The sequence below is a fragment of the Sander lucioperca genome, chromosome 2 (assembly GCF_008315115.2).
Source record: "Sander lucioperca isolate FBNREF2018 chromosome 2, SLUC_FBN_1.2, whole genome shotgun sequence".
Taxonomy (NCBI): domain Eukaryota; kingdom Metazoa; phylum Chordata; class Actinopteri; order Perciformes; family Percidae; genus Sander; species Sander lucioperca.
Window position 1 is genome coordinate 31253748 of NC_050174.1, and position 23710 is coordinate 31277457.

The 23710-nt window shown below is 39.1% G+C and overlaps 1 protein-coding gene across 1 annotated transcript in view; it reads right to left on the bottom strand.

Moving 5' to 3' along the window:
• Window positions 1–167: 167 nt before the first annotated feature.
• The window catches only part of srrm4 (serine/arginine repetitive matrix 4), a 63960-nt gene continuing 40417 nt past the window's right edge, over window positions 168–23710 (bottom strand). The window contains exons 2-13 of the mRNA XM_031305199.2: window positions 22757–22891; window positions 14872–14955; window positions 14645–14725; window positions 14526–14552; window positions 14177–14227; window positions 12094–12177; window positions 10473–10638; window positions 5754–6076; window positions 5358–5549; window positions 4638–4739; window positions 4360–4515; window positions 168–2962 (exon numbers count right to left, since the gene is read on the bottom strand). Of these exons, the coding sequence (XP_031161059.1) occupies window positions 2704–2962; window positions 4360–4515; window positions 4638–4739; window positions 5358–5549; window positions 5754–6076; window positions 10473–10638; window positions 12094–12177; window positions 14177–14227; window positions 14526–14552; window positions 14645–14725; window positions 14872–14955; window positions 22757–22891 (1660 nt within the window). The 3' untranslated portion in view covers window positions 168–2703. The remainder of the gene's footprint in view (window positions 2963–4359; window positions 4516–4637; window positions 4740–5357; window positions 5550–5753; window positions 6077–10472; window positions 10639–12093; window positions 12178–14176; window positions 14228–14525; window positions 14553–14644; window positions 14726–14871; window positions 14956–22756; window positions 22892–23710) is intronic.

The following is a 23710-nucleotide window of genomic DNA, read 5'->3' on the forward strand; positions in this document are numbered from 1 at the left end:
TACAGAGTTGGAGCTCCCTCCTCTTGGTGACTCACTGGCTTTTTAATAGAAAATAACGCAGAGCTTCAGATCAAACACACTGATGTCACAGTACGGATAAAACAAAACAGCTAAGAAGTCAACTTTGTGAAGGTGGAGTGTGTTTACTGTGGAAAATAAGTGTGTCGTCAGAAACGTTTTTTATTCAGAACATGATTTTATAGAGCTTATTTTAAACAAGCAGTGAAAGGGGAAAGTTGATTTCCTGGGGACAATTCAATATTCAGATGACAGGTTATTACAAAGTGGAGTTCCAGCTGACACAAGATAAAATGTGACAGTATGAAAAGCATATGCTTTTGCAATATGCTCCTTCATATGGGAAACAGGGGGAGTATGCATTATTTATCACTGAAAACAATCAATCACTATTGCTATATGACTTTGGGATTTTTTTTTAAATAACAAAAGACATGATCAGAGGGATCTTTAGCACAAAGACATCTAGAGTCCATTTATTGATGCCTGACGGGCATGTTGTCGTCTTTTCCTTTTCCACTGGTCAGTACATTATCCAAACATTTTAACATCCAACAAGGCCCAAATCACATTCTGTAAATCAAATAATCACATTTTGTATAATCTTTACAATGCAGATGCATATTTACACCACAGTTATTACATATTCAAAATTATCTTGCACAAGAACTGATGTAAACTTTACATTGTGAGATGGGGAGAGGGCCGTTGTGGCCTGGGCACCCTTCTAAAAAGTTTATTAACATGACTGCACACATTTTCTACTGGCACAGAGTCATCGTCACTTTATAGTTTATGGGTGACTTTTGTGCCAAGTCCCTTCCTCTTCCAGCGTCATATTTCCCTCATTCGTCCAATTTAGTTGACATTCAGGGAAATAAGCTGCGAGTATTGAGTGCATAGAGAGCAGTCTGTCAGGCCTGGAGCAGTTACACAGACAGCATGATAGATTTGAAATGATTGAGAAATATAAGTCTTAATTATGTGGAAATGCAGTTTCAAACTTCCTTCGCAGATTCAAACTCAAGTCAAAGCAGCTTTGAAAATGAACTTTAAAGAAAAAAGTTTGACATTTTGTTTCTTCGCTTTCTTGCCATTTCAGCTTCTGCTCCTCCATCTTTAGAACATCTGCTTCTACTTTGAGGTTTATGTGTGAGTGAGGTGGCAAAACCCAAGAATAATTAAAAAAAATTAAATAAATTACAGCAGTTACATAATAACTATAAACTGACAGTGTTGCATAGAAAGATTGACCACTACTGAGAGGGACAACAAACCAATAAATATTAAATTAGTAATAAATATGGATGGCGCTGCACAATTAAAAAAATTTGGCCTTTCCTGTTGTGATATAACTCAAGAACAAAGAACACAGTTGATTCATGTGTTTGGTTCCAGTGTTGTAAAAAAACATTATTCAAGTAAATTCAGTATCAATGCTATTCATAAGTTCAGACTTAATGTCAACATGTTGCCACCAAATGAGGTACAACTTGTTCTTTCTGTGCCATCTTTTGAAATCATAAGTATCAAATAAAAACTGAGACTGAGATATATATACACACACATATCTATATATATATCTATATATCTATATATAGATATATATATATATATATATATATATATATATATAGATATATATATATAGGACAGCCCAAGATGACAATTTAAGCATTATATTAACCTTTAAAGTATCCTTTCCCCCACCCCATAACAAATTCATTACGTTTTATTCGTCATAAGCTGTCAAGGACAATATCTCTTCTGACACGTGAAGATTTTGTCAAAAGAAACCCCCCTCCCTGTCCCTGCGCAATGTTTTGATCACTCTCTGTTGTATTACATGCACTGACATTTCAATTGTTTTCCACTTGATCAGAGGATAAATTAATTTGACCTTTGAGCTGACAGGCAGCTGCTCGTCGTCAGGCCACCCTCGCCGTTTCATTTTTTAGAGGAAAGACATTTGTTCTCTACCTTGTGAAGTGCAGAGATCAGAGCAATAAACATTTTCCCTTTTTCCTGACAACGATCCCTCTGAAGCCATTTGTTAACACTCGGATCAAACGGCTCAAACGTTACCGCAATACATAACTACTTCACAACATACCAACCTGACACTGGACAGTAAATGCCCGATGTCTTATGAAACTTTAAAAGTGTTCCGCTGGTGCATCTGCTCTTGCATTAGCTAACACATACTGTATATTTCACCATCCCCTTAAAAAAAGTATCTTAGTATTTTCAGGCCTCATTATGTACCATTTTAAAGAACAATCAATTTTTAAATAAATATTGAGCATTTATTTAGGATAGTAATTCAATGGGAAGTGCATGGACATAAAATAAGGAACAGCGATGTATGTTGACCAAATACAGGAACACTGTTTATGTCCCATGTGCATTTTTTATAGTAAATATCTAAGAGATAAATAGTCTCAGGCCATTGTGAGTGCTGATGCAAGATAATGCAGTACAAGAACAAAACAAACAAAAAGACATTCGGTCTCCAGTGGTCTCTGTAAGCAGGGAGCGAACAAGACTGCCTCAATGAAAGACATGGTCGGACCCCTTGCGGGGACATTTCCACTCAAGTGTCAAAGTGGAGCACGGAGGCGCACACAGACGATTGCTCCAACATCCACCGTACCCGCTCTCGTACCTTAATGTGCTCTCAGAAACCTAATGCCTTGTTTTGTTGCGTTTGTTCAATGAACCGCGGCTCCGGCTACGACTGCGGGTCCCAAAGATTGAGTTCCAGGATGAACTGCGACTGAAGCTCCTGTAGGAGGAGTAACTGTGGCTCCGGCTCCGGCTAATACTGTGGATGGGGCTGCGACTGCGGCTGCGGGTGAAGAGGCTGCTCCAGGACGACACACTGGTGGACCGACTGCTGCTCGAAGGGCTGGGTCGGAAGTAAGGGATGGGTCGCTTCCTGGCACTGTGAAGAGCCAAAAAAGGGTAAGTGGTGCGAAACTGACATACATTAAGAGAATTAAAGCTGCAAGGTGTACATTTTACTAAACCTTAAAACTGCACTCATCTTTGTTTTCATATGAACAATGTGTCAAATGACAGATCAGCTTGACAGTTTATTGTTTTCGTTTTACAGTAGCAATTGTGCCGTTTTGGTTCACTTTCACCACTCTCATCAGCGTCCTTCTCAAGAAATAGCTGTTTTCAGCAAAACAGCTTTAATAAATTCACTGCTCAGCACCAAACAGGCAGACAGACAAAGTTAGCGACTATAGCTAACCAGCTATTTCCTTAAAAACATAACTTAAAGGAGAACTACATGGACTTACATTAGCCAGGTGGCCAGAAACACAACTCCAAATGGATGCTAACGTTGCTTTGTGTCTGCTGGATGTGTAAATAGGCAAATGTTTGCTAACAAGTTTCAGTCACAATATCATAGGGTGGTACTTTGTAAATCTTGTGTATACAGCTTTGTTGTGCTGCCCCTTAGTGGTCAATTGGGGGGCAATATCACAAAAAAGAAATCCCATTACAATTTTGTTCCAGCTAAAGTGTTACCAAACACATCCAGCTGACACAGAGCAACATTAGCATCTCTGGACACCTGGTCCAATATATACTCCACTTTTAGCTCTGGTTTGGTCTCCACCAACTCCTAAGAAAAATAGTTGACCTTTTTTAGCTGATAAATACTGCACTATGTTCACCAACTAATCACTTTATTTGTGTGCTGTATATATGTAACTTCATTAACCAGGAAAAGGCCTCACTGAAATAAAACATCTTTTACAGGCATGTCCTGTGGGCAAAACCAAAACAGTGAGCTGATAGACACTAAAACGGCTGACAATTCTTTGTGGGTTCACTACTATGAACCTTTCACATAGTCATTTGGCCTATAATTAATATAGTGAACTGTGCAGCTAAAGCAATTTAGATTAGTGGAGTGATAACTACATAAAATCTGTTATCTGTAATCCGTCTGTGGCTGTCGTGTTCTTTTGTGCATATTTCTGGGTGTATATCATTTGCTGCTGTCAAAGAGCAGTATGAAATGAAAGAAAAGTAAAGCTAACTCTGTTTTACATTTCAGATAGCCTGTGTTCCACCATCTGTTTCGTCAGCACCTGTGGTGGCTTTGAGCTGACGGTTATCTCATCGTCTGGCTTAATGCCATTTGAAGGTACACAGCTCATCAACACAATGAGAAAGATTTCAGGGTGGGGACTTGTCCAACTGAGGGAGTGGATGGTGTGACCAACAGTACATATCTTTTTCTTTTCTTTTTTCATTATTTGCTGCATTTAGGTATAACAATGTATACTGTAGCTGTAAATAACCCGGCTGGGAAAGCTGTACCTTGTGATTCGGCGTGCTTCCAGATGGCTTGGCGAGTCTCTCCTCCTTTTCTTCATAGGAGAGTAGGATTTGCGTCTTTGTCTCTTCCCACTAACCTTATGTGCATGCTTCACATCTTTCTCTCGGGAGCTATGCATTCTCTTTCTGTCTCGTAGTCTGGGAAGCAGACATAACAATGTGAAAATTGAATCATCAACAAGGTCAACACAATGTGTATTGGTTTTCCTACACCAATAATTGAGGAGTCATTAGCAGCTGAAACATTTCGCAAAGTTCACCTTTCAGCACTGTGTCTGGAGTAGCTTCCTCTGGAGCTCAGGCTGGCCACGCTGCCTCGTCGCCTCAGGTCAGCTGAATAACTCGGTGAACGCGAGTACGAGCTGGCAACGAGAAAAACAACAATTATCCCCTGGAAATGAGCAAAGCGGCAGTAGTTACGATTGTACAGTATAAAATGTTGCACAAATATTTCTGCAAAATAAAGTATGAATCAGTGCATATTTCCATCAATTTCCTTTTGCAAATGTATCATGACAGTAGGGCTGGGTATCGTTCAAACATTTTCAATAACGGTACCAATACCAATACCAATACAAGTAAAAGGCCAGCATTGAAAATGTTACTTAGATAAAAATATATAAGTATCATCAGGAAAAAAAACATCACATTTTAGAAAAACGATCCAAACAGTTCTGTGTTGAATCAGCTAATCATTTCAGCTGTACTTGTAGGCCTATATATTGTTGGGTAGTTTAATTTTTAATAAAACATTGTATTTTATACACTGCATGTGTTTTGTGTGCAAAAATCTTAATTGGTAAAGTAACTAGTAACTAAAGCTGTCAGATTAATGTAGTGGAGTAAAAAGTGCAATAGTTCTCTCTGAAATGTAGTGGAGTAGAAGTAGAAAGTGGCAAGTACAGTACTTGAGTAAATGTACTTAGTTACATTCCACCACTGGATGTTGGTGATGTACAACATAAAAGTAGTTAACCCACCTGCAAGATGACAGCGACAGGCTACGAGAGTAGCGCCCAGAGTATCTGGAACTCCCCGAGGATCTGCTCCTGCTCCTGCTGCTGGATGACCGGGTTTTCAGACGCCTTCGAGACTCTCTCATCCTCTGTGAACAGCTGGAAGGCTTTGGAGATCTCACAACCTCTACCCGACACCCTAAGGTTATCTGCTCTCTGCAAAGAAAACACGTTTCACTGCTTTGAGTGATAAAGCCCAAACTGGGTTGTTTTTAAAAAAATGTGTTCCCTTTTTTTCTCACTCATGAAGCTGAATATTTCAAAAGAGGAAACAGAGCGTGGAAACAGAAGATAAACAGCTTGCAATTTTCCTGGGAAGCATTCATTCAGATGGATTATTTATTATGAACACAACATTACCTCTTGCCGTTTCCACTGAAAAGGGTCGCAGACAAGCCGTCCTCTATGTAAGGTTTGCACAGGGATGCGTAGCTGGTCACAGAGTTTCCTGAATCAGAGGCATTGTCTTTGTCAGTGAACTTAAGCTTCTCTGGCGAGGCCAGGCGTTTACAGTGGTTCTTCTTGTCGTCAGTGACATTTGCCTGAGAAACGCCAGTTTTGCTTGACGGCGGCGAAGATGTGTCATTCCCAGAATCGTAATCGTGCGGACCTTCGGTCTGGCTCGATAAATGCTGAGACCCTTTTCCGTGTAAAAGCTCGCTTCCAGGTTTTGACGATAAAATCTGCAAACAGACAAAGAGGCTACAGCTTAAAACCAAACGTGTGTTGATAAATGGAACCTGCTATCTGCTTTGATACACTGTGAATACTCTAGTACAACGGCACATATTCCCTTGAAAACACAGAGAAGTATTTATTTTTCTTTTCTTTTCTCGGGACAGAAAACTTTGAAAGATAAAGACATCATGCAAATTTGAAGCATGCGATTAACCCCAAAACAAAGTCTGAACTCAACTAAAGTCAAAGAAATCAACATGAAACAAATTCAGATAAAGTAAGTCTAAACTAAAACAACTATATGAAAGGAACAACAAAAGAGCAGATAAGAAAGAAAAACTATGCGTGGAAAGATCTACCGGCTCTAACTCGAAGAGAAAAAGAGTAAACAATAGCCCCATTGAAAAGCCTCATATAAAGAACATTGAACAAACGTCACAAAATGGGTATTATGTAGAAATGAAAAGGATTGCAGACAAAGAGAGATCCCATCAGTCTAACTAAGAAAGCCCTCAGAATGGGACAGATGACTGTGCTCTTTCTCCTGTAAGAAGTAAATAATTAGCCTGCACCGACCTACAAGTAAATCCCTAAATCTGCGGATAGCATCGACTTACCAATCAAGATTTCCTCCTTAAGTAGGTAAGGTGTAAGAAAAAGGGAAGAGCGGGCAACATAAGTTCATCATTAGTCGTAAATTGCAAGAAAAAGACAATAACCCTCTCTTCAAACCCAGAGCCAGTTAGACTTATATTGGCATGTTCCTTTTTCTTTCCTTAATGGTGCATTGTTTTGGAATTTTTCGGGAGCAAAAAGTCCCAGAATACTTTAATAGTGTGCTTGTATGCGAGTACAACTACTGCACACTGAACTAGAACGTTTATTTTTTCATTTTTATTTTTTACTGCAGACAGAAAGAGATACTGACTCTCCGAGGATCATACCTGACTAATCTTATTAAATTATGATCTCTCTTTATTTGTTTATTGATTACGAGATACTCAGAGGTAAATCTGGTGAAGGTTTCCCATCATCTAGTGTAAAGTCAGCACAACAGACCAACCCAGAGGGAAATTTAAACAAATCTTTGTTCTTCTACCATCCTCTTTACCGCTCGCATCGTTCTCAAGAGTAACAGATTTCACTTACAGAAGGACAAATTCTAATCAGAGACATTCTTCACTGTCACCTGGAGATAGTTTGACATTTCAAAAGGTTCTTTTGAGCTTTCTTTTCCTTTTGTTGCCACAACTTTTCTTATGCTTACACCACAAAAGAAATGTATCAATTCACCACTTATGTTTACAGGAAAGGTTGACATATTTTATAATCAACCACATTTATGTCGATTATTCATATTTCTGAGGGGTTTTCTGTCCGGTCATACCTACCTTTCCCTTTATGGATTGCTTTTTATTTGGGAAAGAAATATTAAACAAAGATCATTCTGCATTACTTTGCAAATGATATGTTTTTTTTACCAAATCAAAACCCATAAATAAATGCAAACACCACTGAAAAGGTTTGAGGCTACCCCTCAGCAACCAACTGTGAAGTCCTCCTCAAAGACTTTGGGTTATTGAATACCACGCATGATACAATATATGGATTAATTTATTGAATTTCAATTAAAACCCTGTGGTGTGTAATTAAAAACATTTGTCTGTGCAATTACCATAATTTAATGATTGCTGGAGAGAAATTAAATGTATTTCATGCTCCAATAAGCATGAGACAATGAGTTTAAGGACATAGCTGTATTTATGAGGCTCTTTAAGAGAACATCACTTACAAAAAAAAAAAAAAATATGAACCTGCCATAAACCGCACAGTTTTAAAATTCAAAGTCTGTTGTGTAAAAGCTGTCAATTACAGTTTAAAGATGTTTTCTCCTGGTTTAATTTCAGCTGCAGGTCAGATCTGCAATCTGAACAATTGAAACTGTCTGCTGGAAGACAAGTCCTAACAGATGGCCAGATGGGACTGAGAAGGGCCAAAGTGAAACGGCCATATTTTTTATTTAACCCCCGCTTCTGAAAAACATATTCTCATGACAGCAGGACAAGAGTCTCTAAGTCTTTTTTTATTCTTTTAACCACAAGGGTTTCATTAGATCAGCACAAGAAAGTCAATTGCATTACCAAAAAAATTCTGACGTGCGTTTCCGTTGTTTTTATTGGTCCAAAGAGGCAAGAAAATGCTAATAATTCCAAAATCCATAATCATTCTTTATCTTGGGCTGCGGTCGAAGAGTCAAAAATATATATGTCTTATGTCTTTCCTAAACACTTTTCCTTGACCTCGCTGGAAAAGTCATGAGGTTAAGGAAAGATGTGAAGGGTCACAAGGACAGTGTTTCCCCTAGGATTTTTTCCAGCGGGGGTGGTGACTCAGAAACAACTATTTATGAGGGTGTCCAAACACTGTGTGTCCACTAGCACAATTATGGTTTAGTGCACATCATTTTTGAAAATAAATACAAACATTGATTTACACATCACACAACTATTTAGCAACAGTTAGTAACAGTTGAAAATAGGGGCAAGGTTGCGCGACTTTGGCTACATTGAACGCGTAACGTATACGGACCGTTAGCGGAGCGTATGTGCAGCGGAATGTATGTTTTAACTGGCTACACCAGCTGCGCACACTCGGCGTAGGATTGTGTGAGTCACAGGAGAGACTGAGAGCTTTTACTTTGGGATTGTTGTTGTTTCTTCCGTTTTTTTGGAGCTGGCACAGTGCTGTGAAAACGTCAATTTACTGTCAGCTGTTATCAGAGGACGCAGGTGAGGTAAACGAAATAAAAACAGAAACTCTCAAAATGAAACTGCCGGGCGTTTTTGAATGGGCGGGCCGCCCCCAAAAACAATGGTAGGGGAAACACTGCTCAGGAAAAGACAACCTTGGTACTCAGAGGAATACCGAATGCATTTACACTCGGCTACGTTATTATGCAATGGGCAGATGCTATTGACGTGATTATTTTGGCTGTGGTGAACCTACAATGTTCCGAAGACGCAATCTTAGATACTTCGCCCTGTGTGTTCTTACCATGTTGTTTCATGCAGACTATATAAATGTTGACAACTTGGTGAAAAATATTACTTCATTGCCAAGATTGGAATTGAAATAAATAAAAGAAATATAGGCTATCAGTTACAAAAATGATTTGTTAAATGTATGCAAGATATTCATATCGTTTGTTTTTTGTTTAACGGCCAAATGGTGCGTCACTTTAAATGTTACTGCTGCAAGGAATTGTGGGATGGCATTATCTGTTTTCCTTTGGTAAAGGATAGTCCAGTGTATCCTATGCTAAAGAAGATAAGAGAGGAAGCATTGAAGCACCTTTCCTAAGCATTTAGAGAATACGACCAGCTCTATCATAGCTGCCACTTAGATACTTCCAGGTCATTTCCTTCAGAATGGAACCTTCCTAAGCAAAAAAAAGACTATTTGACCGCAGCTTTTGTCTTAATGATTATGCTGACATTGAATGAGCACATGATTTGCATCCAACGTCCCTAACCTTAAACTTTATGTACTGACTAGGCACAGTGTGTTGCACTTTTGATGACCTAAGACAACAAAACCCTTCCTTCCTGCTGCTTGCAGCAACAGTGCACTATGCAGTATGCCACAGACAGGTCTTAAACTAAACCACAGGCTTTTTATACATCCTGTAGGAGTCGACTACAGGTCTCCATGATCAGTTTTAAGGTCAACACATAAAGCTGTAACCAAGTGTTATATTATCTTAATCTTGACCATGGTTGCGATGCACAGAGTTTGTTAAAGTAATTAATTAAAAAATATTGGCACGGAATATTCATCATCACCGGACAAACTTTGCAATAACACCTTTAATAAAGGAATAAAAATGTGTAGTGAGAAATAGCTCTTGAAAATAAAATGTGTTGTTGGTGTTCTTTTTCATGTAAATTTGAAATTTCCCGACAGGAAGGAAAATAAGCTTTCAAAACACTATATGCATATTGCCATAATATAGAGAATGTATTTTTCCAGCGGTATCATTATAGTTATGTGGGGGGGGGGATCTTCTACACCAATGGCGTTAGTTTTAAAAACAGAAAATAAAGAACTGTCAAAATTACTGCAAAATAAAGAATTCATAAAATGAGCTCAGTCAGGCCATGTATAGTTTTTGGATTTTGTAAATATTGATCCTTTAGAGGACAGCTGAATGGGTTCAGACATATAATCTTCAAACAAATTAAATTCAATCCAAATCCAAATAGTGAGCTAAAGTTTTTCCAAACCCAACCGCCACACTGTAGGCATTTTATTTTGACTAACAATAAGCTGTTTCACATGGCCATCACTGAGAAATCAAACTGAACCAGCCGCAGCATCGTTAGAGTCCTAAAGTGTACTTACGGTGGCAGTTGAGAGGATGGAGCGATATTTTGGAGCCGTTTTACACACTGATTTGGTTGCAGATCTCCACTTCATGTCTGTGTGGTCAAGCACTCCATTGGTTTCCTCTACTACGACTGCCAGGTCTCCTAATGCCTGATGTACCACAGATTTCTGCAGATGGTGTCTGTGGGAAAATGCTGGATTTAGTTTTCATGACACAGCATCGAGACATAAATGCTTCTTTTCCCTTACAGCCAATTCTGCACCCCAGAGAACATGACAATAAGTATCACTCATGCACATTTGATGTTAGTGAAATATCTGGATTTACTTCAGCAACATTTCGGTTGTTGTTGTCTTGTTTTGGCCATCTCGAAAAAGGAATTGTAAACTGTTGTGTAATCATTGAAAAACCAAAGAAGAAATGGCTTCTTGAGCGTTATTCTACCTGTGTAAATTAGCTGATAAGGGATTGATTTTCATCTGTGTAAAAAAAGGAGTTTAAAGCTTCATATATATCTTGATTTTTGATTGTGATTGCCTCTGCTTAAAATCCCATAAACTCATAGTAATGAGTAAGTAAGACAGATTTAAACGTTAATTTAAGAATATTTAATTTTTTAAAGGTCCTATGACATGCTGCTTTTTGGACGCTTTTATATAGGCCTCAGTGGTCCCCTAATACTGTATCTGAAGTCTCTTTCCCGAAATTCAGCCTTGGTGCAGAATTACAGCCACTAGAGCCAGTCCCACAATGAGCTTTACTTAGGAAGTGCCATTTCTGTGTCTGTAGCTTAAATGCTATTGAGGAGGAGAGAGGGGGGGCAAGGTGGAGGGTGGGGGTGTGGCCTTGACCAACTGCCATGCTTTGCTTCTTTTCAAGCCATGATGTCTCTCTCTTTCTCATGGGCGGGCCAAATTCTCTGGGTGGGCAAAGCAGAGAAAGGGGAGGTAACCTTTCTCCTTATGACCTCATAAAGGGAAGATTCCAGATTGGCCCATCTGAGCTTTCATTTTCTCAAAGGCAGAGCAGGATACCCAGGGCTTGGTTTACACCTATCACCATTTCTAGCCACTGGGGGACCATAGGCAGGCTAGGGGAACTCATATTAATGTTAAAAAACCTCATAAAGTGAAATTTTCTTGCCATGGGACCTTTAAATTGGACCTCAATTTGAGTTCAACTGAAGTGAATCTTACCGATTCACATGTGTCAGAATTGAGCTGTTCCTAAGGATGCCATTCTGACTCTAAATGCAATATTCTGCATTCAACAGCAATCAATGATTATTTAAAGATTAACCATCACCAGTGGAAGAGTCCAGTTATTCTACTGGCTACTAGAGATCATCATGCTGTCAACTCTGTTCAGTATAATCCCTAAAACCTGTGAAAAACATCCTTCATCTTTCAAGATTTTGCAATATGTCATTATAATTAAGTGCATCGATCTGTGGGGTGAATATGGGGCCACTTCCTGTGAAGCTGTGATAAGGGCTGGTCGTGCCTGAGATCAGGAAGTCACCTCTGCCTTATCAGTCATCGCTGTGTGTGACCAGGAACTCGGCAGACATCTCGAGCTGATAAGAGAAACTGAGGGAGTAAGGGGAGGTAAGAAGGGGGAGGGATGGGTTCCTACCTGTCGTCTGTGGAAGATTGGTAAGAAGAACTGTCCGACTCTGACCTCCGATAGCGTCGCTTCCGCCGCGAGTGAGTCCGTGAACTGAAGGAGGTGATGAGGAGAGAAGACACAAGTGGATAAGGGGCTAAGCGTACTATGATTAATCAATCAACAGGAAGTACTTAACAGCAATTTTCAGTTAATCGAGAATGTTATTTAAGTACCAATTCCAGCTTCTCATACGTTAGAATTTTTCTAGCTGTTCTATACCATTGCATATATTACTGATTACGTTTGTAGTTTGTACATACTGTTTGTCCCATAAACTCTTTTTGTTTTGTGTAACGGATAGGCGTATTAAGCTCCACCTTCAGCCTACATCTTTGGTCATTGCTTTAATCGGTTTCTGACATTTATTCACTATTTTATCTTTGTTTAAAGTGGCTATATGTAACTTCCAATTTGTGTTGATTTCAGCGGCCTTTTTGGATAAAAGCGGTAGTGTTTTTACCACACCTGCTGTCGTAAAGGTCTAGGAGAAGCTTTAAGGGGAGGTCAAATAGTCGTGATGAATGCTTTGCTCAGATATTTGACAGATATTCATTCATTTACAACAAGAGAATATGTTACAGATGCATCGTTGCATTTCAAGTGTTGCATGCAGTAACTTAGCCAACTTTGGATGTATCGTGAGCTATACTGGATATCACTGTCACTGTGTCATGAGCCAAAGCATTAAGAGATTGTTGTAGCAACCAACGTAATAATAACTTTTATTTTATTTTATATAGCACATTTCATGAAACCCAAGGACGCTTTACACAAGTACAGAGGGGCAAGAGAAAAGGAAATAGTAGGCCAACACAAACACGGACTAAAGGGAATAAAACGTCTGTCCTAAATGGAAGGGAGAATTAATTTAATGTCGGCTACTGACGTACAACCACATTGCGCAATCTAAAGTTATTTTATGAATGAAATAGACATATTAATATTGCATATTATTGCCTGAAGGGCAATTCGGGGAAAATTTTAAATCATTTACAATGCTGTAATTGTCTCCATCTGTTGAAAGCCCGACAGATTGTGACTCGGATTTCGCCCGTTGTCTTTCACTTTCCCTTTTAGCTTTTACTAGTTCTTCAGGCATTAATAAAAACTACATAAAAATTGCGTTCTTTTCACTGTTAGTCTTGTTTACTGTTACAGGTCATTTATGATCATCAAATGGAACATTACACAGTTTCAGAAACATACAGTTACATATAGTCACTTTAAGATGTTTAGATTTGCTAACATTTTTTACCAACATAAAACTATCCATAATTCACTAAATTATTTGCTGAGATTAGGAAACATAGCGAAATGTGTAAGTGCAAGAAACATGAGCAGTCAGAGTAACAGACAGGTTGTAAACAGGCTAACAGTTTAGCTAGATTATCTAAACCCTTTATTTTATTTAAAACTCAATGAGTGTACCCAAATGTCTGTAATAATCCCTAAGTGCATGGGATAATTGTGTTAATTTGCACTTTATGTTAATTTGTTGGCATTGCCAAATGTTTGGATCTTGTTTTCTCTGATGTCTATGAACCGTGTTTGAAAAATAGGACAGTGTAGACATGAAGAGCACAAAAGAGAGAGCTGAAGTAAGCTGGAAAGCAGTGGTTTCTGTGGAAGTAAGCAGCAACTGAACTTGGCTCTGTGCTTACAAACAACAGCCCGCTCATCCAAAGTCAAATTATAAAATGTTGCAAGATCACAGCATGAAATTGGTTTCTCTTACCCTCTTTCACCCGTTTTTGCCTCTCTTTGTGGCTCAAGCTTTCAAACGGTTTTCCTTTTTTAACGATGGTTTTTCACGCTTTGCTCAGAAAAATAAAAGCCTGCATGTTTCTGTATTCACCCAATCGTGCCCCCCCCCCCACATGAGATGAGAGCACTTTGAAGGATGCTCTGTCTTCCTCAGCAATTGGTGTTTTGAAATGGGTGGATGGGCTTACCGTGGGGAAGAAAGAGGAGGTGGGGGTGGGGTGGGGGTGTCAAAAAAGTTGTGTAGGATTTGGAGAGTACATGATTCCGATGCAGCAATCAGACTGACCTTTTCTTGTGCTTGCGTTCAACCTTCCTCTTATGTTTTAAACTTGAAGAGCTGGTGGGATGAAAGAGAATAGAATCATGAGCGAGGAGCATGAAGACAGACAAAGCCTGCACATACAGCCTGCTTTCTTACTGATACGTAAAGAGAAATGGCTTTTAAGTCGGAAATCTTACGGAAAGCAGACGCTAAATGGTTACCACATTTATGACAGAATTATATCCAGGTGAGAACTGTTTGCCTTTAAAGTTAGCTCTTTTAATGACATGTTTTAACCTTTAGAAATGACACACCCACAGCCACAAGACACGCTAAAATGATGCACAAAATCTTGCAATAATCCCACATATACCTGTGTTTTGACTTTTTGGATGTATACCTGTTACAGGAAGAAAAGAAAAAAAGATTTTAGTCACCTAAAAATAAATGTCATGCCATTTTGCAAATATTGTCGTAGTAAGCAAGAATTACCTATGCCGCTTGCTTTTCTTGGAGCTCTTCTTCTTCTTCTTTTTCTTCTTCCTCAGTGGCGACAGGCTGTAGGAAGGAGACCTAAAGCCGGAAGACAAATAAACATGAGATCTAAAGTACCAAGCATTGTCCTGTACTCCTCCCTGAGTTTATTTATTTCAGGAAACAGGACAAAAAACACCTAACAATACACCTCACTGCAGAGTCATCTCATTTTGGGAACTGACCTTTTCCTTTTCCTCTTCCGTTCAGACTTTCTCTTCTTCTTCTTCCCCTTGGGCCGGGGGGATAGTTCCTCATCAAAGGAGGGGCTGCAAGCAGAAACAGAGCAGAGGGGACACATCTGTGTTCATTCAGTGACGGGATATGAAATGTGAAATCTCAGCAGCAAGAGTTACCGTACAGCTTCTGAATCCCAATATCTGGACTTTTGGAATTTGATTTACAGCATATAATTAATCTGCTGAGTGTTAATAGGTTAGTTCACCGAAATTACAAAAAAACTAACCCTGAGTTTCATTAGTGGTGCTCAAAGTATCGGAAAATGAGAGTTGAAAGATGTCTTAAGCCACCAACACGGCCTGTTGGCTGTTCCATTTATTTCCTATGGGGAGAGCGGTGCCGCCCAACTATGCGCTGCGCTACCCCTGGCGTCGCACACCGCTTGGATTTGCCGCTTTGCGCTGCGCTCAAAGGTCAAATTATTTGAACTTTGACCTAGTTACCGCTGACCTTTCTAAAGCACAACCAATGAGATAACAGCTGTCGTTACCTAGCAACGGGAAATAGCTTCATTGCCACCATCAATGACGACCTGCGCTCTGCTCTCTGCGTTTTGCTCTGCGCCCTACCTAGCGGTGCGCAGAGAGCAAATCGCTTATCACGTGTAGGCGGCTTTAATTGGAACTACTGAAGACATAGTCCCTATGACAACAGATGGCAGTGTGTTTTGTTGATTTTAATGTATTTTTTTTCAATCCTGTGATCACCACAAACTTTAATTCTATTCACCTCCACACGTTTGGAGACAACAAAATTCAGTTTACCATCTAACCACAGGTGTAAAAAGCAGTCAAGTGCAAAGTAATATATAGAATAAATACAGGATGTAGAATAAACAATAAGGGGTAGATACAAATGTGCTATGATATAAAGTATGTATGACATGAATATGCTAAGGAAATGTATCTGTCAGAAGTGGGATTCAAACCTGCTTTGTATAAATTATGTTCACAGTTTCAAATGACTAACTAGAGAGTGACCACGTAAAGCAAACAGAACCTACAGGCTGCATTCACAGCAACATTAGAACATGATTCTACTGTGTGAGAATTGTGTGTGAAGTCCTTCACCTACTTGTATTATGGGATATGACAGTGTTAATGTTGCTTACATTTTTCTATGTGTGTGTGTAATAATGCTAAGAGTGAAACTCAGTCTTTTTTTCCCCTAAATTATTTCAAGACAAATAACCTAAACAGGAAGGGTGGGGTAAAATAATCACATGACTTATCATTGGCATAACTGCATCCTGATTTCCTCTGACAACACAAAAGCAAGATTATCTGTGAGCCAAATGTCCCAAACGAGATGATCCCATCACAACAGGATGATAAAATCCTATCGAGACCGGTCCAAGTACAAAGTACAAAACAGATCGCATGCCAGTGAGCTCCACTGAAGTCGAGGCTGCTGACAACATGGCCTCACTCAGAGGCGGAGATAGATCTGTGATACATCCCATCCACTGCCAGCGCCCATAGCTAACTTCAGTAGCTACGTCAGGCATTCCTAGGGCTGAACGATTTGGGGGAAAAAAATCAAATTGCGATTTTTCTGACAGATATTGCGATTACGATTTGCGATTATGTTTTTTAGCTACATATTGCATCTTCTACGATCATGTTATATAAAGTAATACAAAATAAATGAAAAATCCAGTGAAAATAGGACATTTCTTTAAACAATCGGTGATTCGTAACATTATTACAGCATGTATCTTATGAAAAAAAACAGTAAATATAATAATGAAAAGAGGAATAAAAAATGTAAATGATACACCAAACAGTCAACTAAATAGTTCACATTCGCTTAATCACGGTCTTCACGATTAGCTAATCGCATTCTTTCAAATCACCATTTTGATTTGAAAACGATTCATCGTTCAGCTCTAGGCATTCCTATTGGCTGTTGACTCTGAGACATGTACGATTGTCTCATCCTTTTTTCCTTTCTTTCTGTTTTTCCGAACAAACACACCATACAGTACAGCACATATACTTCAACCATTCACTACCAATGAACCTTAGAACCTCACTTCAGCAGCAATGCATGTGAACAACTAATTGCCTTCATGACTGTGTGATTTGACAGTTTCAACAAAACTAAATACACATATTTAATTCATTTTTAATTCATACTGAACCTTCTTGTTAGACTAACTAGGTATGTTTTGAAGTGTTGGAGATGAAAGTTTTAAATCTTAAAAGAGTCCTCTGGCAGTTTAGTGTCACGATTTAATACAGTAACAAAAACCTGTTTCATTTAGTTGTTAAATGGACCTCTATGATGGTGCCACTTTTGGACACTGCACACACCAGCACACACTTCCATGTGCACAGACACACGTGCTCATGCTAGCCTGAGATATTCTTCTTCTTGTGTCCATTCTCCTCTTGACGTGTAAATTCACCATTACAAAGAAAAGAAACGTTTCCACTCCATCTGTTGAATAGCTTGTTTGCGGTCCAGAGGTCCACTTCATTTGCTCTCTGAAAAATGACGATGACAATGATGATGGAAAAAAAGGAGACGAGGGCCTTTGAAGAACCACAGGCTCCTTGAATGACACTTTGAAATGCAGACCGACTGAATCTCATAAGAAAGAAAAAGACAGGCGGGTGTGAGTGAGCATGTAAGGTGAGTAAAGGAGAGATGTGCAAGAATATGCTTTTGACTGCAACTCACCTTGCCTTTGATAATGAGGTTAAAAAATAAGCTTCATTGGGGCAACTGGAAAAGCTGTCTGGTGTAGGTTAAACCAGAATTTATGTGAATTTCATGTAGGAGTGAAGGAGTGTTTACATCATTAATTGTAGGGTAGTAAATAAGGCAGAGGAGGGAGCTGGCATGGAGACATGAGGTACTACAGTTATTGCACCGACATGCCCATTTACTCAGACAGAGAAATAAATGGGTACACGCACACTGAACTGTTTTATGAATTAATAATTAATGCTGATGGCGAGAATGATGTATCCATACACTCAGTCATTTCCAGTCTACACAGAAGCCTTTATGGCGACTAAAGGCAGCTATCTTAGCATTTATCACACCAATCAAAAAAAACATGTCATTTGTAAAACGCCAAGTTCCTTTAACTATTTCTATTTCAATGTTGCTGTGCACTCCAACCTGCTGTCAGGCCAGTCCTAAAAACAACTAACCTTTGAATCTTTCCAACCCATTTCATCAAGTACCAGACATATTAAATCTTTCCAAACTCCCATTGGGAAGAAGGGCAAAAACATCTGTTTTTCTGTGGCAGCTTTCTTTTGAAGAAGTGACTTCAATGCTTAGCATAGCGCAGTAAGTCGCTTAATCAAACGACAGCAAGTTAATCTGCAACTGTTTTGGTCTTTTTTCTCAAGCAAAACACCAAATATTCATGGGCTTCAGATTCTCCAATGTAAAAAATAAAACCGCAGATTAACCGATACTGAAAATAATTGGTATATGTAGACCTAATTCAGCCAGCTGTGGTGATTTCATCCACAGTTGACTCCATATTATGGCTCTGGTACAGTTAGATGATCTTCCCAACTTACGAAGGCTCTCATTGGCTCAGTCGTTCCTCCAACAGAGAAAATATCCAATTACAAGAGTCGTTTACGAGGAGACTTGTGAATCAACAAAATAGATATTAATATATTATTATAATTGAGATAGAGGTCTGACGCCTTCAACACTTATAAATTCCTCCTCAAAAAACATCTGGCGCCGCCCACCATGACTCAAAGACGTGGGGAAGGTGAGGAAGCTTCAGCTTTATTAAAGGACATGCAGGAATGACAACCAATCATGTTTGTTTGGATTCACTCATGAAACAGAAGCGCACAGCTGCTTCTCCACTGAACAACATAAAAGAACTTCAAACTAAATAAAGGAAAACCTGATTGTTGAGATCAGTGGCTTCCCAATAACTTAAATTAGCTACGGGGACTTGAATAAGGAAAATGATGCATGGAATCTAAATATCGCCTAAAAAGCAATCAAACACGCAAGTCACACGATCACCACCTGCTTTGAATGAAGAGTGAGGCTACAGATATACAATTTCTTCAGTTAAAAATGAATTTTTTCCTCATTAATGACACAAATGGGTACATCCTTTTTGAGGTTTGTATTTTCATAGCACACAATTAGACTCTGGACAAAATACATTCAAATATCTGCAAATAGTAGCCGTATCAGACACATTTTTAAGCACGTTGATGCTTACTGGAGGGTAATCGTTTGCCATTTATGTCAAAATTGAAGGAAATGTACCTTTATGTTGCACAAAACAGCAGGTGAGTGTGATCAGAAAAGACCCAGACAGTGATAAACTGCAGTCCTGCTTGATATATGCGACCACAGAGCTCTGGAGACGTTGTGCCTGTTTCATTGGATGCAGAAGACTGTCTCGCAATAATAAATGGCCCTGCTTGGTGTAGTCGGCAGTTTGGGAGCATTAAGAACTGAAATGCATTAGGGCTGATTAGACCGGCCAAGCCCAAGTACCCTCTTCTGCTAATGAGAACGCTTTGTCACTCATTAACACCTCTACCATTCTGGCCTTGTAGAAAGAGAGGACAAGGCAAGCATTTGCATTTTTCCTTGCCAGCAGAAACGGTTTCTTTTGATGAGGTCGAGAGAATGAAAGGAAGAATAAAAAAAACTGTCGATACACTGGGAATGGTGATTGTGCGAAACAATGGTGTATGAAAAAGGGATTTGGGGACAGCTGATGATTCTTGATGCTGAATGCAGCCTATTTTTCTGAAGAGCATGTTGCTTTCTTCCCCGGCCGCAATCATGCACGAATACATGGAATGTGTATAAATGCATACGTGTAACTACATCCTAGACCTAGATATGCATCACTCGGTTGACATCAAGCACTGGGTTGTGTGGTGACTGAGTGGTTAGCACTTCTGCCTCACAGTAAGTTGGCAGTGCAGAGTTCGATCCCCAGTCCGGGCAGGGCCTTTCTGTGTAGTGTTTGCATGTTCTCCCTGTGTTTGTGTTGGTTTTCTCCAGGTGCTCCGGTTTCCTCCCACCATAAAGACATGCATGCTAGGTAATTAGGACTACAGTTGAAAATAAGCCATCTGGCTAAAAATGGTGCATTTACAGAAATGCTGATTGATGTGCATTGTCCTAATTTTATTTTATTTTTATTTCACCTTTATTTTTACAGGCAATCATTAAGAATAGGTTCTTATTTACAATGGCGGCCTGACAAGTGGCATAGCCACTTAGGGAAAGGGAAGGAGGGCTAGAAAATAAATAAATTAGAAATATATACAACATTAGAAATACATACAAATTAAATACATACATCTTATTATTATTATTGTGTTTAGTGCAGTTGTGATTAGGTGGATTTCTGATGTTTCTAGTGTTTTTTAGGTAATTACATGTTTTTACTAATTCAACAGAATTAAATGAAAATGGTTCATTTCAGGGGCTCCTTTTCTAGTGAACCAGGTTTGGTAACAAACACTTTCTAAAACACTGTAGCTAACATACCGCTACTAAAAGCAAATCGCTGTCAGTGGCTTGTGGTTTCATGTTATAATTAACATTGGTTGCTCTGCTAAATTGGGTTGCTGCCAGCCAATTAACAAGATAAAAATCGAAAGAACAAATGTCTTTCTCAACAGAGGAGAGTTTTCTCAGGCAGCAACTCACAGTGATTTGTAACTGAGACAAAGACTTTGGAAATGAATCCACCTCATTAGCCACTTTTTACGAAGTGAAAATGGATAAACTCAAACAATATTTTTCATGCATTTCTTCAATTCTTGGCCACTTTTGATGCCATTAAATATTTGCTTGAAATATTTGTAGATGTAGCTGCTGTTCCATCTATTACTCTTGACTATCAGATCCTCAGATACATGATTACAATCTCATAGACAAAGGTAACATTTTAGAGACATTTTCTTTGTGGTTAGTAATTATCAGAAAGTATTGGTACTGTTGGTGGATTTGTAAAATCAATCTCTTTAAGATTTCATTTTAATGTGCTATTAATCACAAACAAGGCTTTGCATGGTCTGGCGCCGGAGCATAAACTTTTAACTCCTTGTCGTCCCCTGAGCTCCACCAGTTTGGGTATTTTAACCGAAGTTAGGTTAAAAACTTGTGTGATCAAGCTTTTGCTGCGTTGACTCATTGTCTGTGGAACAGCCTTCCAATTAGCATCAGGTCTGCTAACACTGTCACTGCTTTTAAATTTCATCTTAAAACCCATTTATTGAACGGCCTTTCAAAACAACTATGACACATTCTTTGTTTAATTCTGATGTGGGTGTATGTTTATTATTTATTTTTTCTTTCTTACTTTCTTATACAATTGATTACCATTTTCTACCTTGTGCAGCTGTTACTTGTGTCAACATGTTTTATTTTTCCAACTCTGAATAGCACTTTGTGCTTTTTGCCTGAAAAGTGCTCTTTATATTGACTATTATTATTGTCATTATTATGATATTCAAAGAGTATTCAACTGGCGGGTGGCTTGAGTTTATCGTATTTTTAGGCTGCGTTCAAACTCACAATCATGCATCAAAAAAGCATTGTGTCAAGGACACATTTCCTGTTAGATTACCTTGTAGCATGAATGACGAGATATGACTGTGGTATGCTCTTAAAATATTCCTTCCTTTCCTGTGCTGTGTCCACTTTACTGAAGACATCTCTTGTGATTCCTCAGTAAGTTTCAACTGACTTTGTACATCTCGCTGCCATTTGGAGTTACTGAAGTCCTCTAGTGTAACTTCAACTCAGAAAAAGCTCTTAGTTTCATGGATAACACCACCACCTTTTCTATCAGATGTATTGCATGCACAAACCAGAAAAATGATTATCAGAACAGAAGCCTTCATGCCTGTGTGTTCTCTGCGCTTGCTGTTAAATTCAAAAACAAAGAGAAGCAGCCACCGGGTAAAGTTCATCCACAGAGAAGTGATTCATGTTTATGATCCTCTCCATCACCTTCCGATGCGGTTTCAGTTGTGTTTTACATATCACTGGCTGCTTCCCTGCTGTGTAACTGCACAAGGATTTCAAAATATTGTATGATATGTGTTTTTATTCTTGGTTTCGATGTTAAGCACTTTGGATACCTGCTGGTTGCTGTAAAGTGCTATATAAATAAAGTTTGATTGATTGATTGATTGATTGAAAATGTCAGATTGAGAGGTTTCTTAAAAAAAAAATCTGCCTGAATCAATATCTCCAACCTTAGAATAAGAAGCCTGAAAACTATTCTCACTGTGTGAAGGAGACTTTTGGTTCAAAGTGCCGGTGAAAAGAGAGGATCTGAAAGACACAGCGTGGAATTCCTCACAACATGTTTGTATTTCTCCACTGGGCCCAAATTGATAAGACTATTTACATTCCCCACACTAGAAAATAGAGATTAGCTCTTGTTTTCTCACTGAGAGTCAAGCCCTGAAGGTGTTTTTGGTGTACTGTTAAAATGTTTCATCATCAGCACCGGGAAACAAATAACGTAAACCATTCATGATCTGAAATGTTTCATGATGATCAACAATCCGACAACTTTTTCTCCCAAGCACTCGCTCTTTGAGATCAGAAAACTCTCCTTGGGGGCGCCTGGGTGGCTCATCTGGTAGAGTGTGCGCCCCATGTACGGAAGCTCAGTCCTCGCCGCAGTCGCCGCTGCATGTCATTGCCCCTCTCTCTCCTCTTTTTAATGTCTAAGCTGTCCTATCACTTAAAGGCCCTTAAATGCCAAATAATCTTAAAAAAGAAAAACTCTCCTTGATGGTTTCCAAGTGCTCCTGCTCAACATTTGTGAAAGCGCAAAGACTAACTCACCTCCTGGCCCTGCGATGACTGTGGTGTTTGCGTCTTTTTCCTTTGATGCAGCCATGTCTGTTCGCCGTGTCCACCCTGGTGTCCGCTGATTTCCTCTCATCAGTCTTGAGCGGCTGGCAGGCGGTTGTCTCTAAGCTGTGAGGAGAGCAAAAAAGTTTAGTTCTTTTGCTCTTGTATCTTCTCATAACAACTTTTTAAAGTGATTTCTCTAGTTGTCCACACACTTAACGCTTCAGTCATACAATAGTGAGGAGGATGTAGCATGCTTGGTTAACCTGATTCCCTCTGGTCTACTGGATATGTGTTTTATTCTCCTCCATTTCTCCCTGCCAGCCATTCTCTGGGAAAATTGGAGGTCAGCCATTTACCATTCAAATCACTGCGTCAATTGAAATGTAACTATTTACATGCTTCAGTCGCCTTGATATTTTGGGAAATGGTGTATTCTATCTCTTGCTGGGCAGATGCAGCCATGTGTGATGCATGGTTATAAGAATAGTTGAAGTTTTCTTTGAACTTTTTCTGATAAACCAGAACGCATACATTTTTTGTTATCAACATATATTAACCCAGGAATAAAAGCAAAATCAAGAAAAACCAAAAGTCACATACTCAGCCTCATGTTTAAACACATTTTTTTTGCAGTTTTAAAATGAAAGCAAAATATTTCTGCTATAAGTCAGGTGTTTACTTATTTAACAGCTACCACCTGAGCCTCCCAAAAAATCTTCATAGTCAAATGCGGCTGCAGAACGAATGACTAAATAAACTGTATGATTAGATGTAAGCACACAGTTCTAGCCCTGCTTATTATCTTCTGTTTTAGTCATGGGAGATTTGAGCGTAATTACACATTCTCCTCTTCTTCGAGTGGCTCCCATCTGATTGTAATGAGAAGATAATCAGAGCCAGAGATGAGGCTGTCAACGCCGCCTCCTCCTCCTCTTCCTCTTC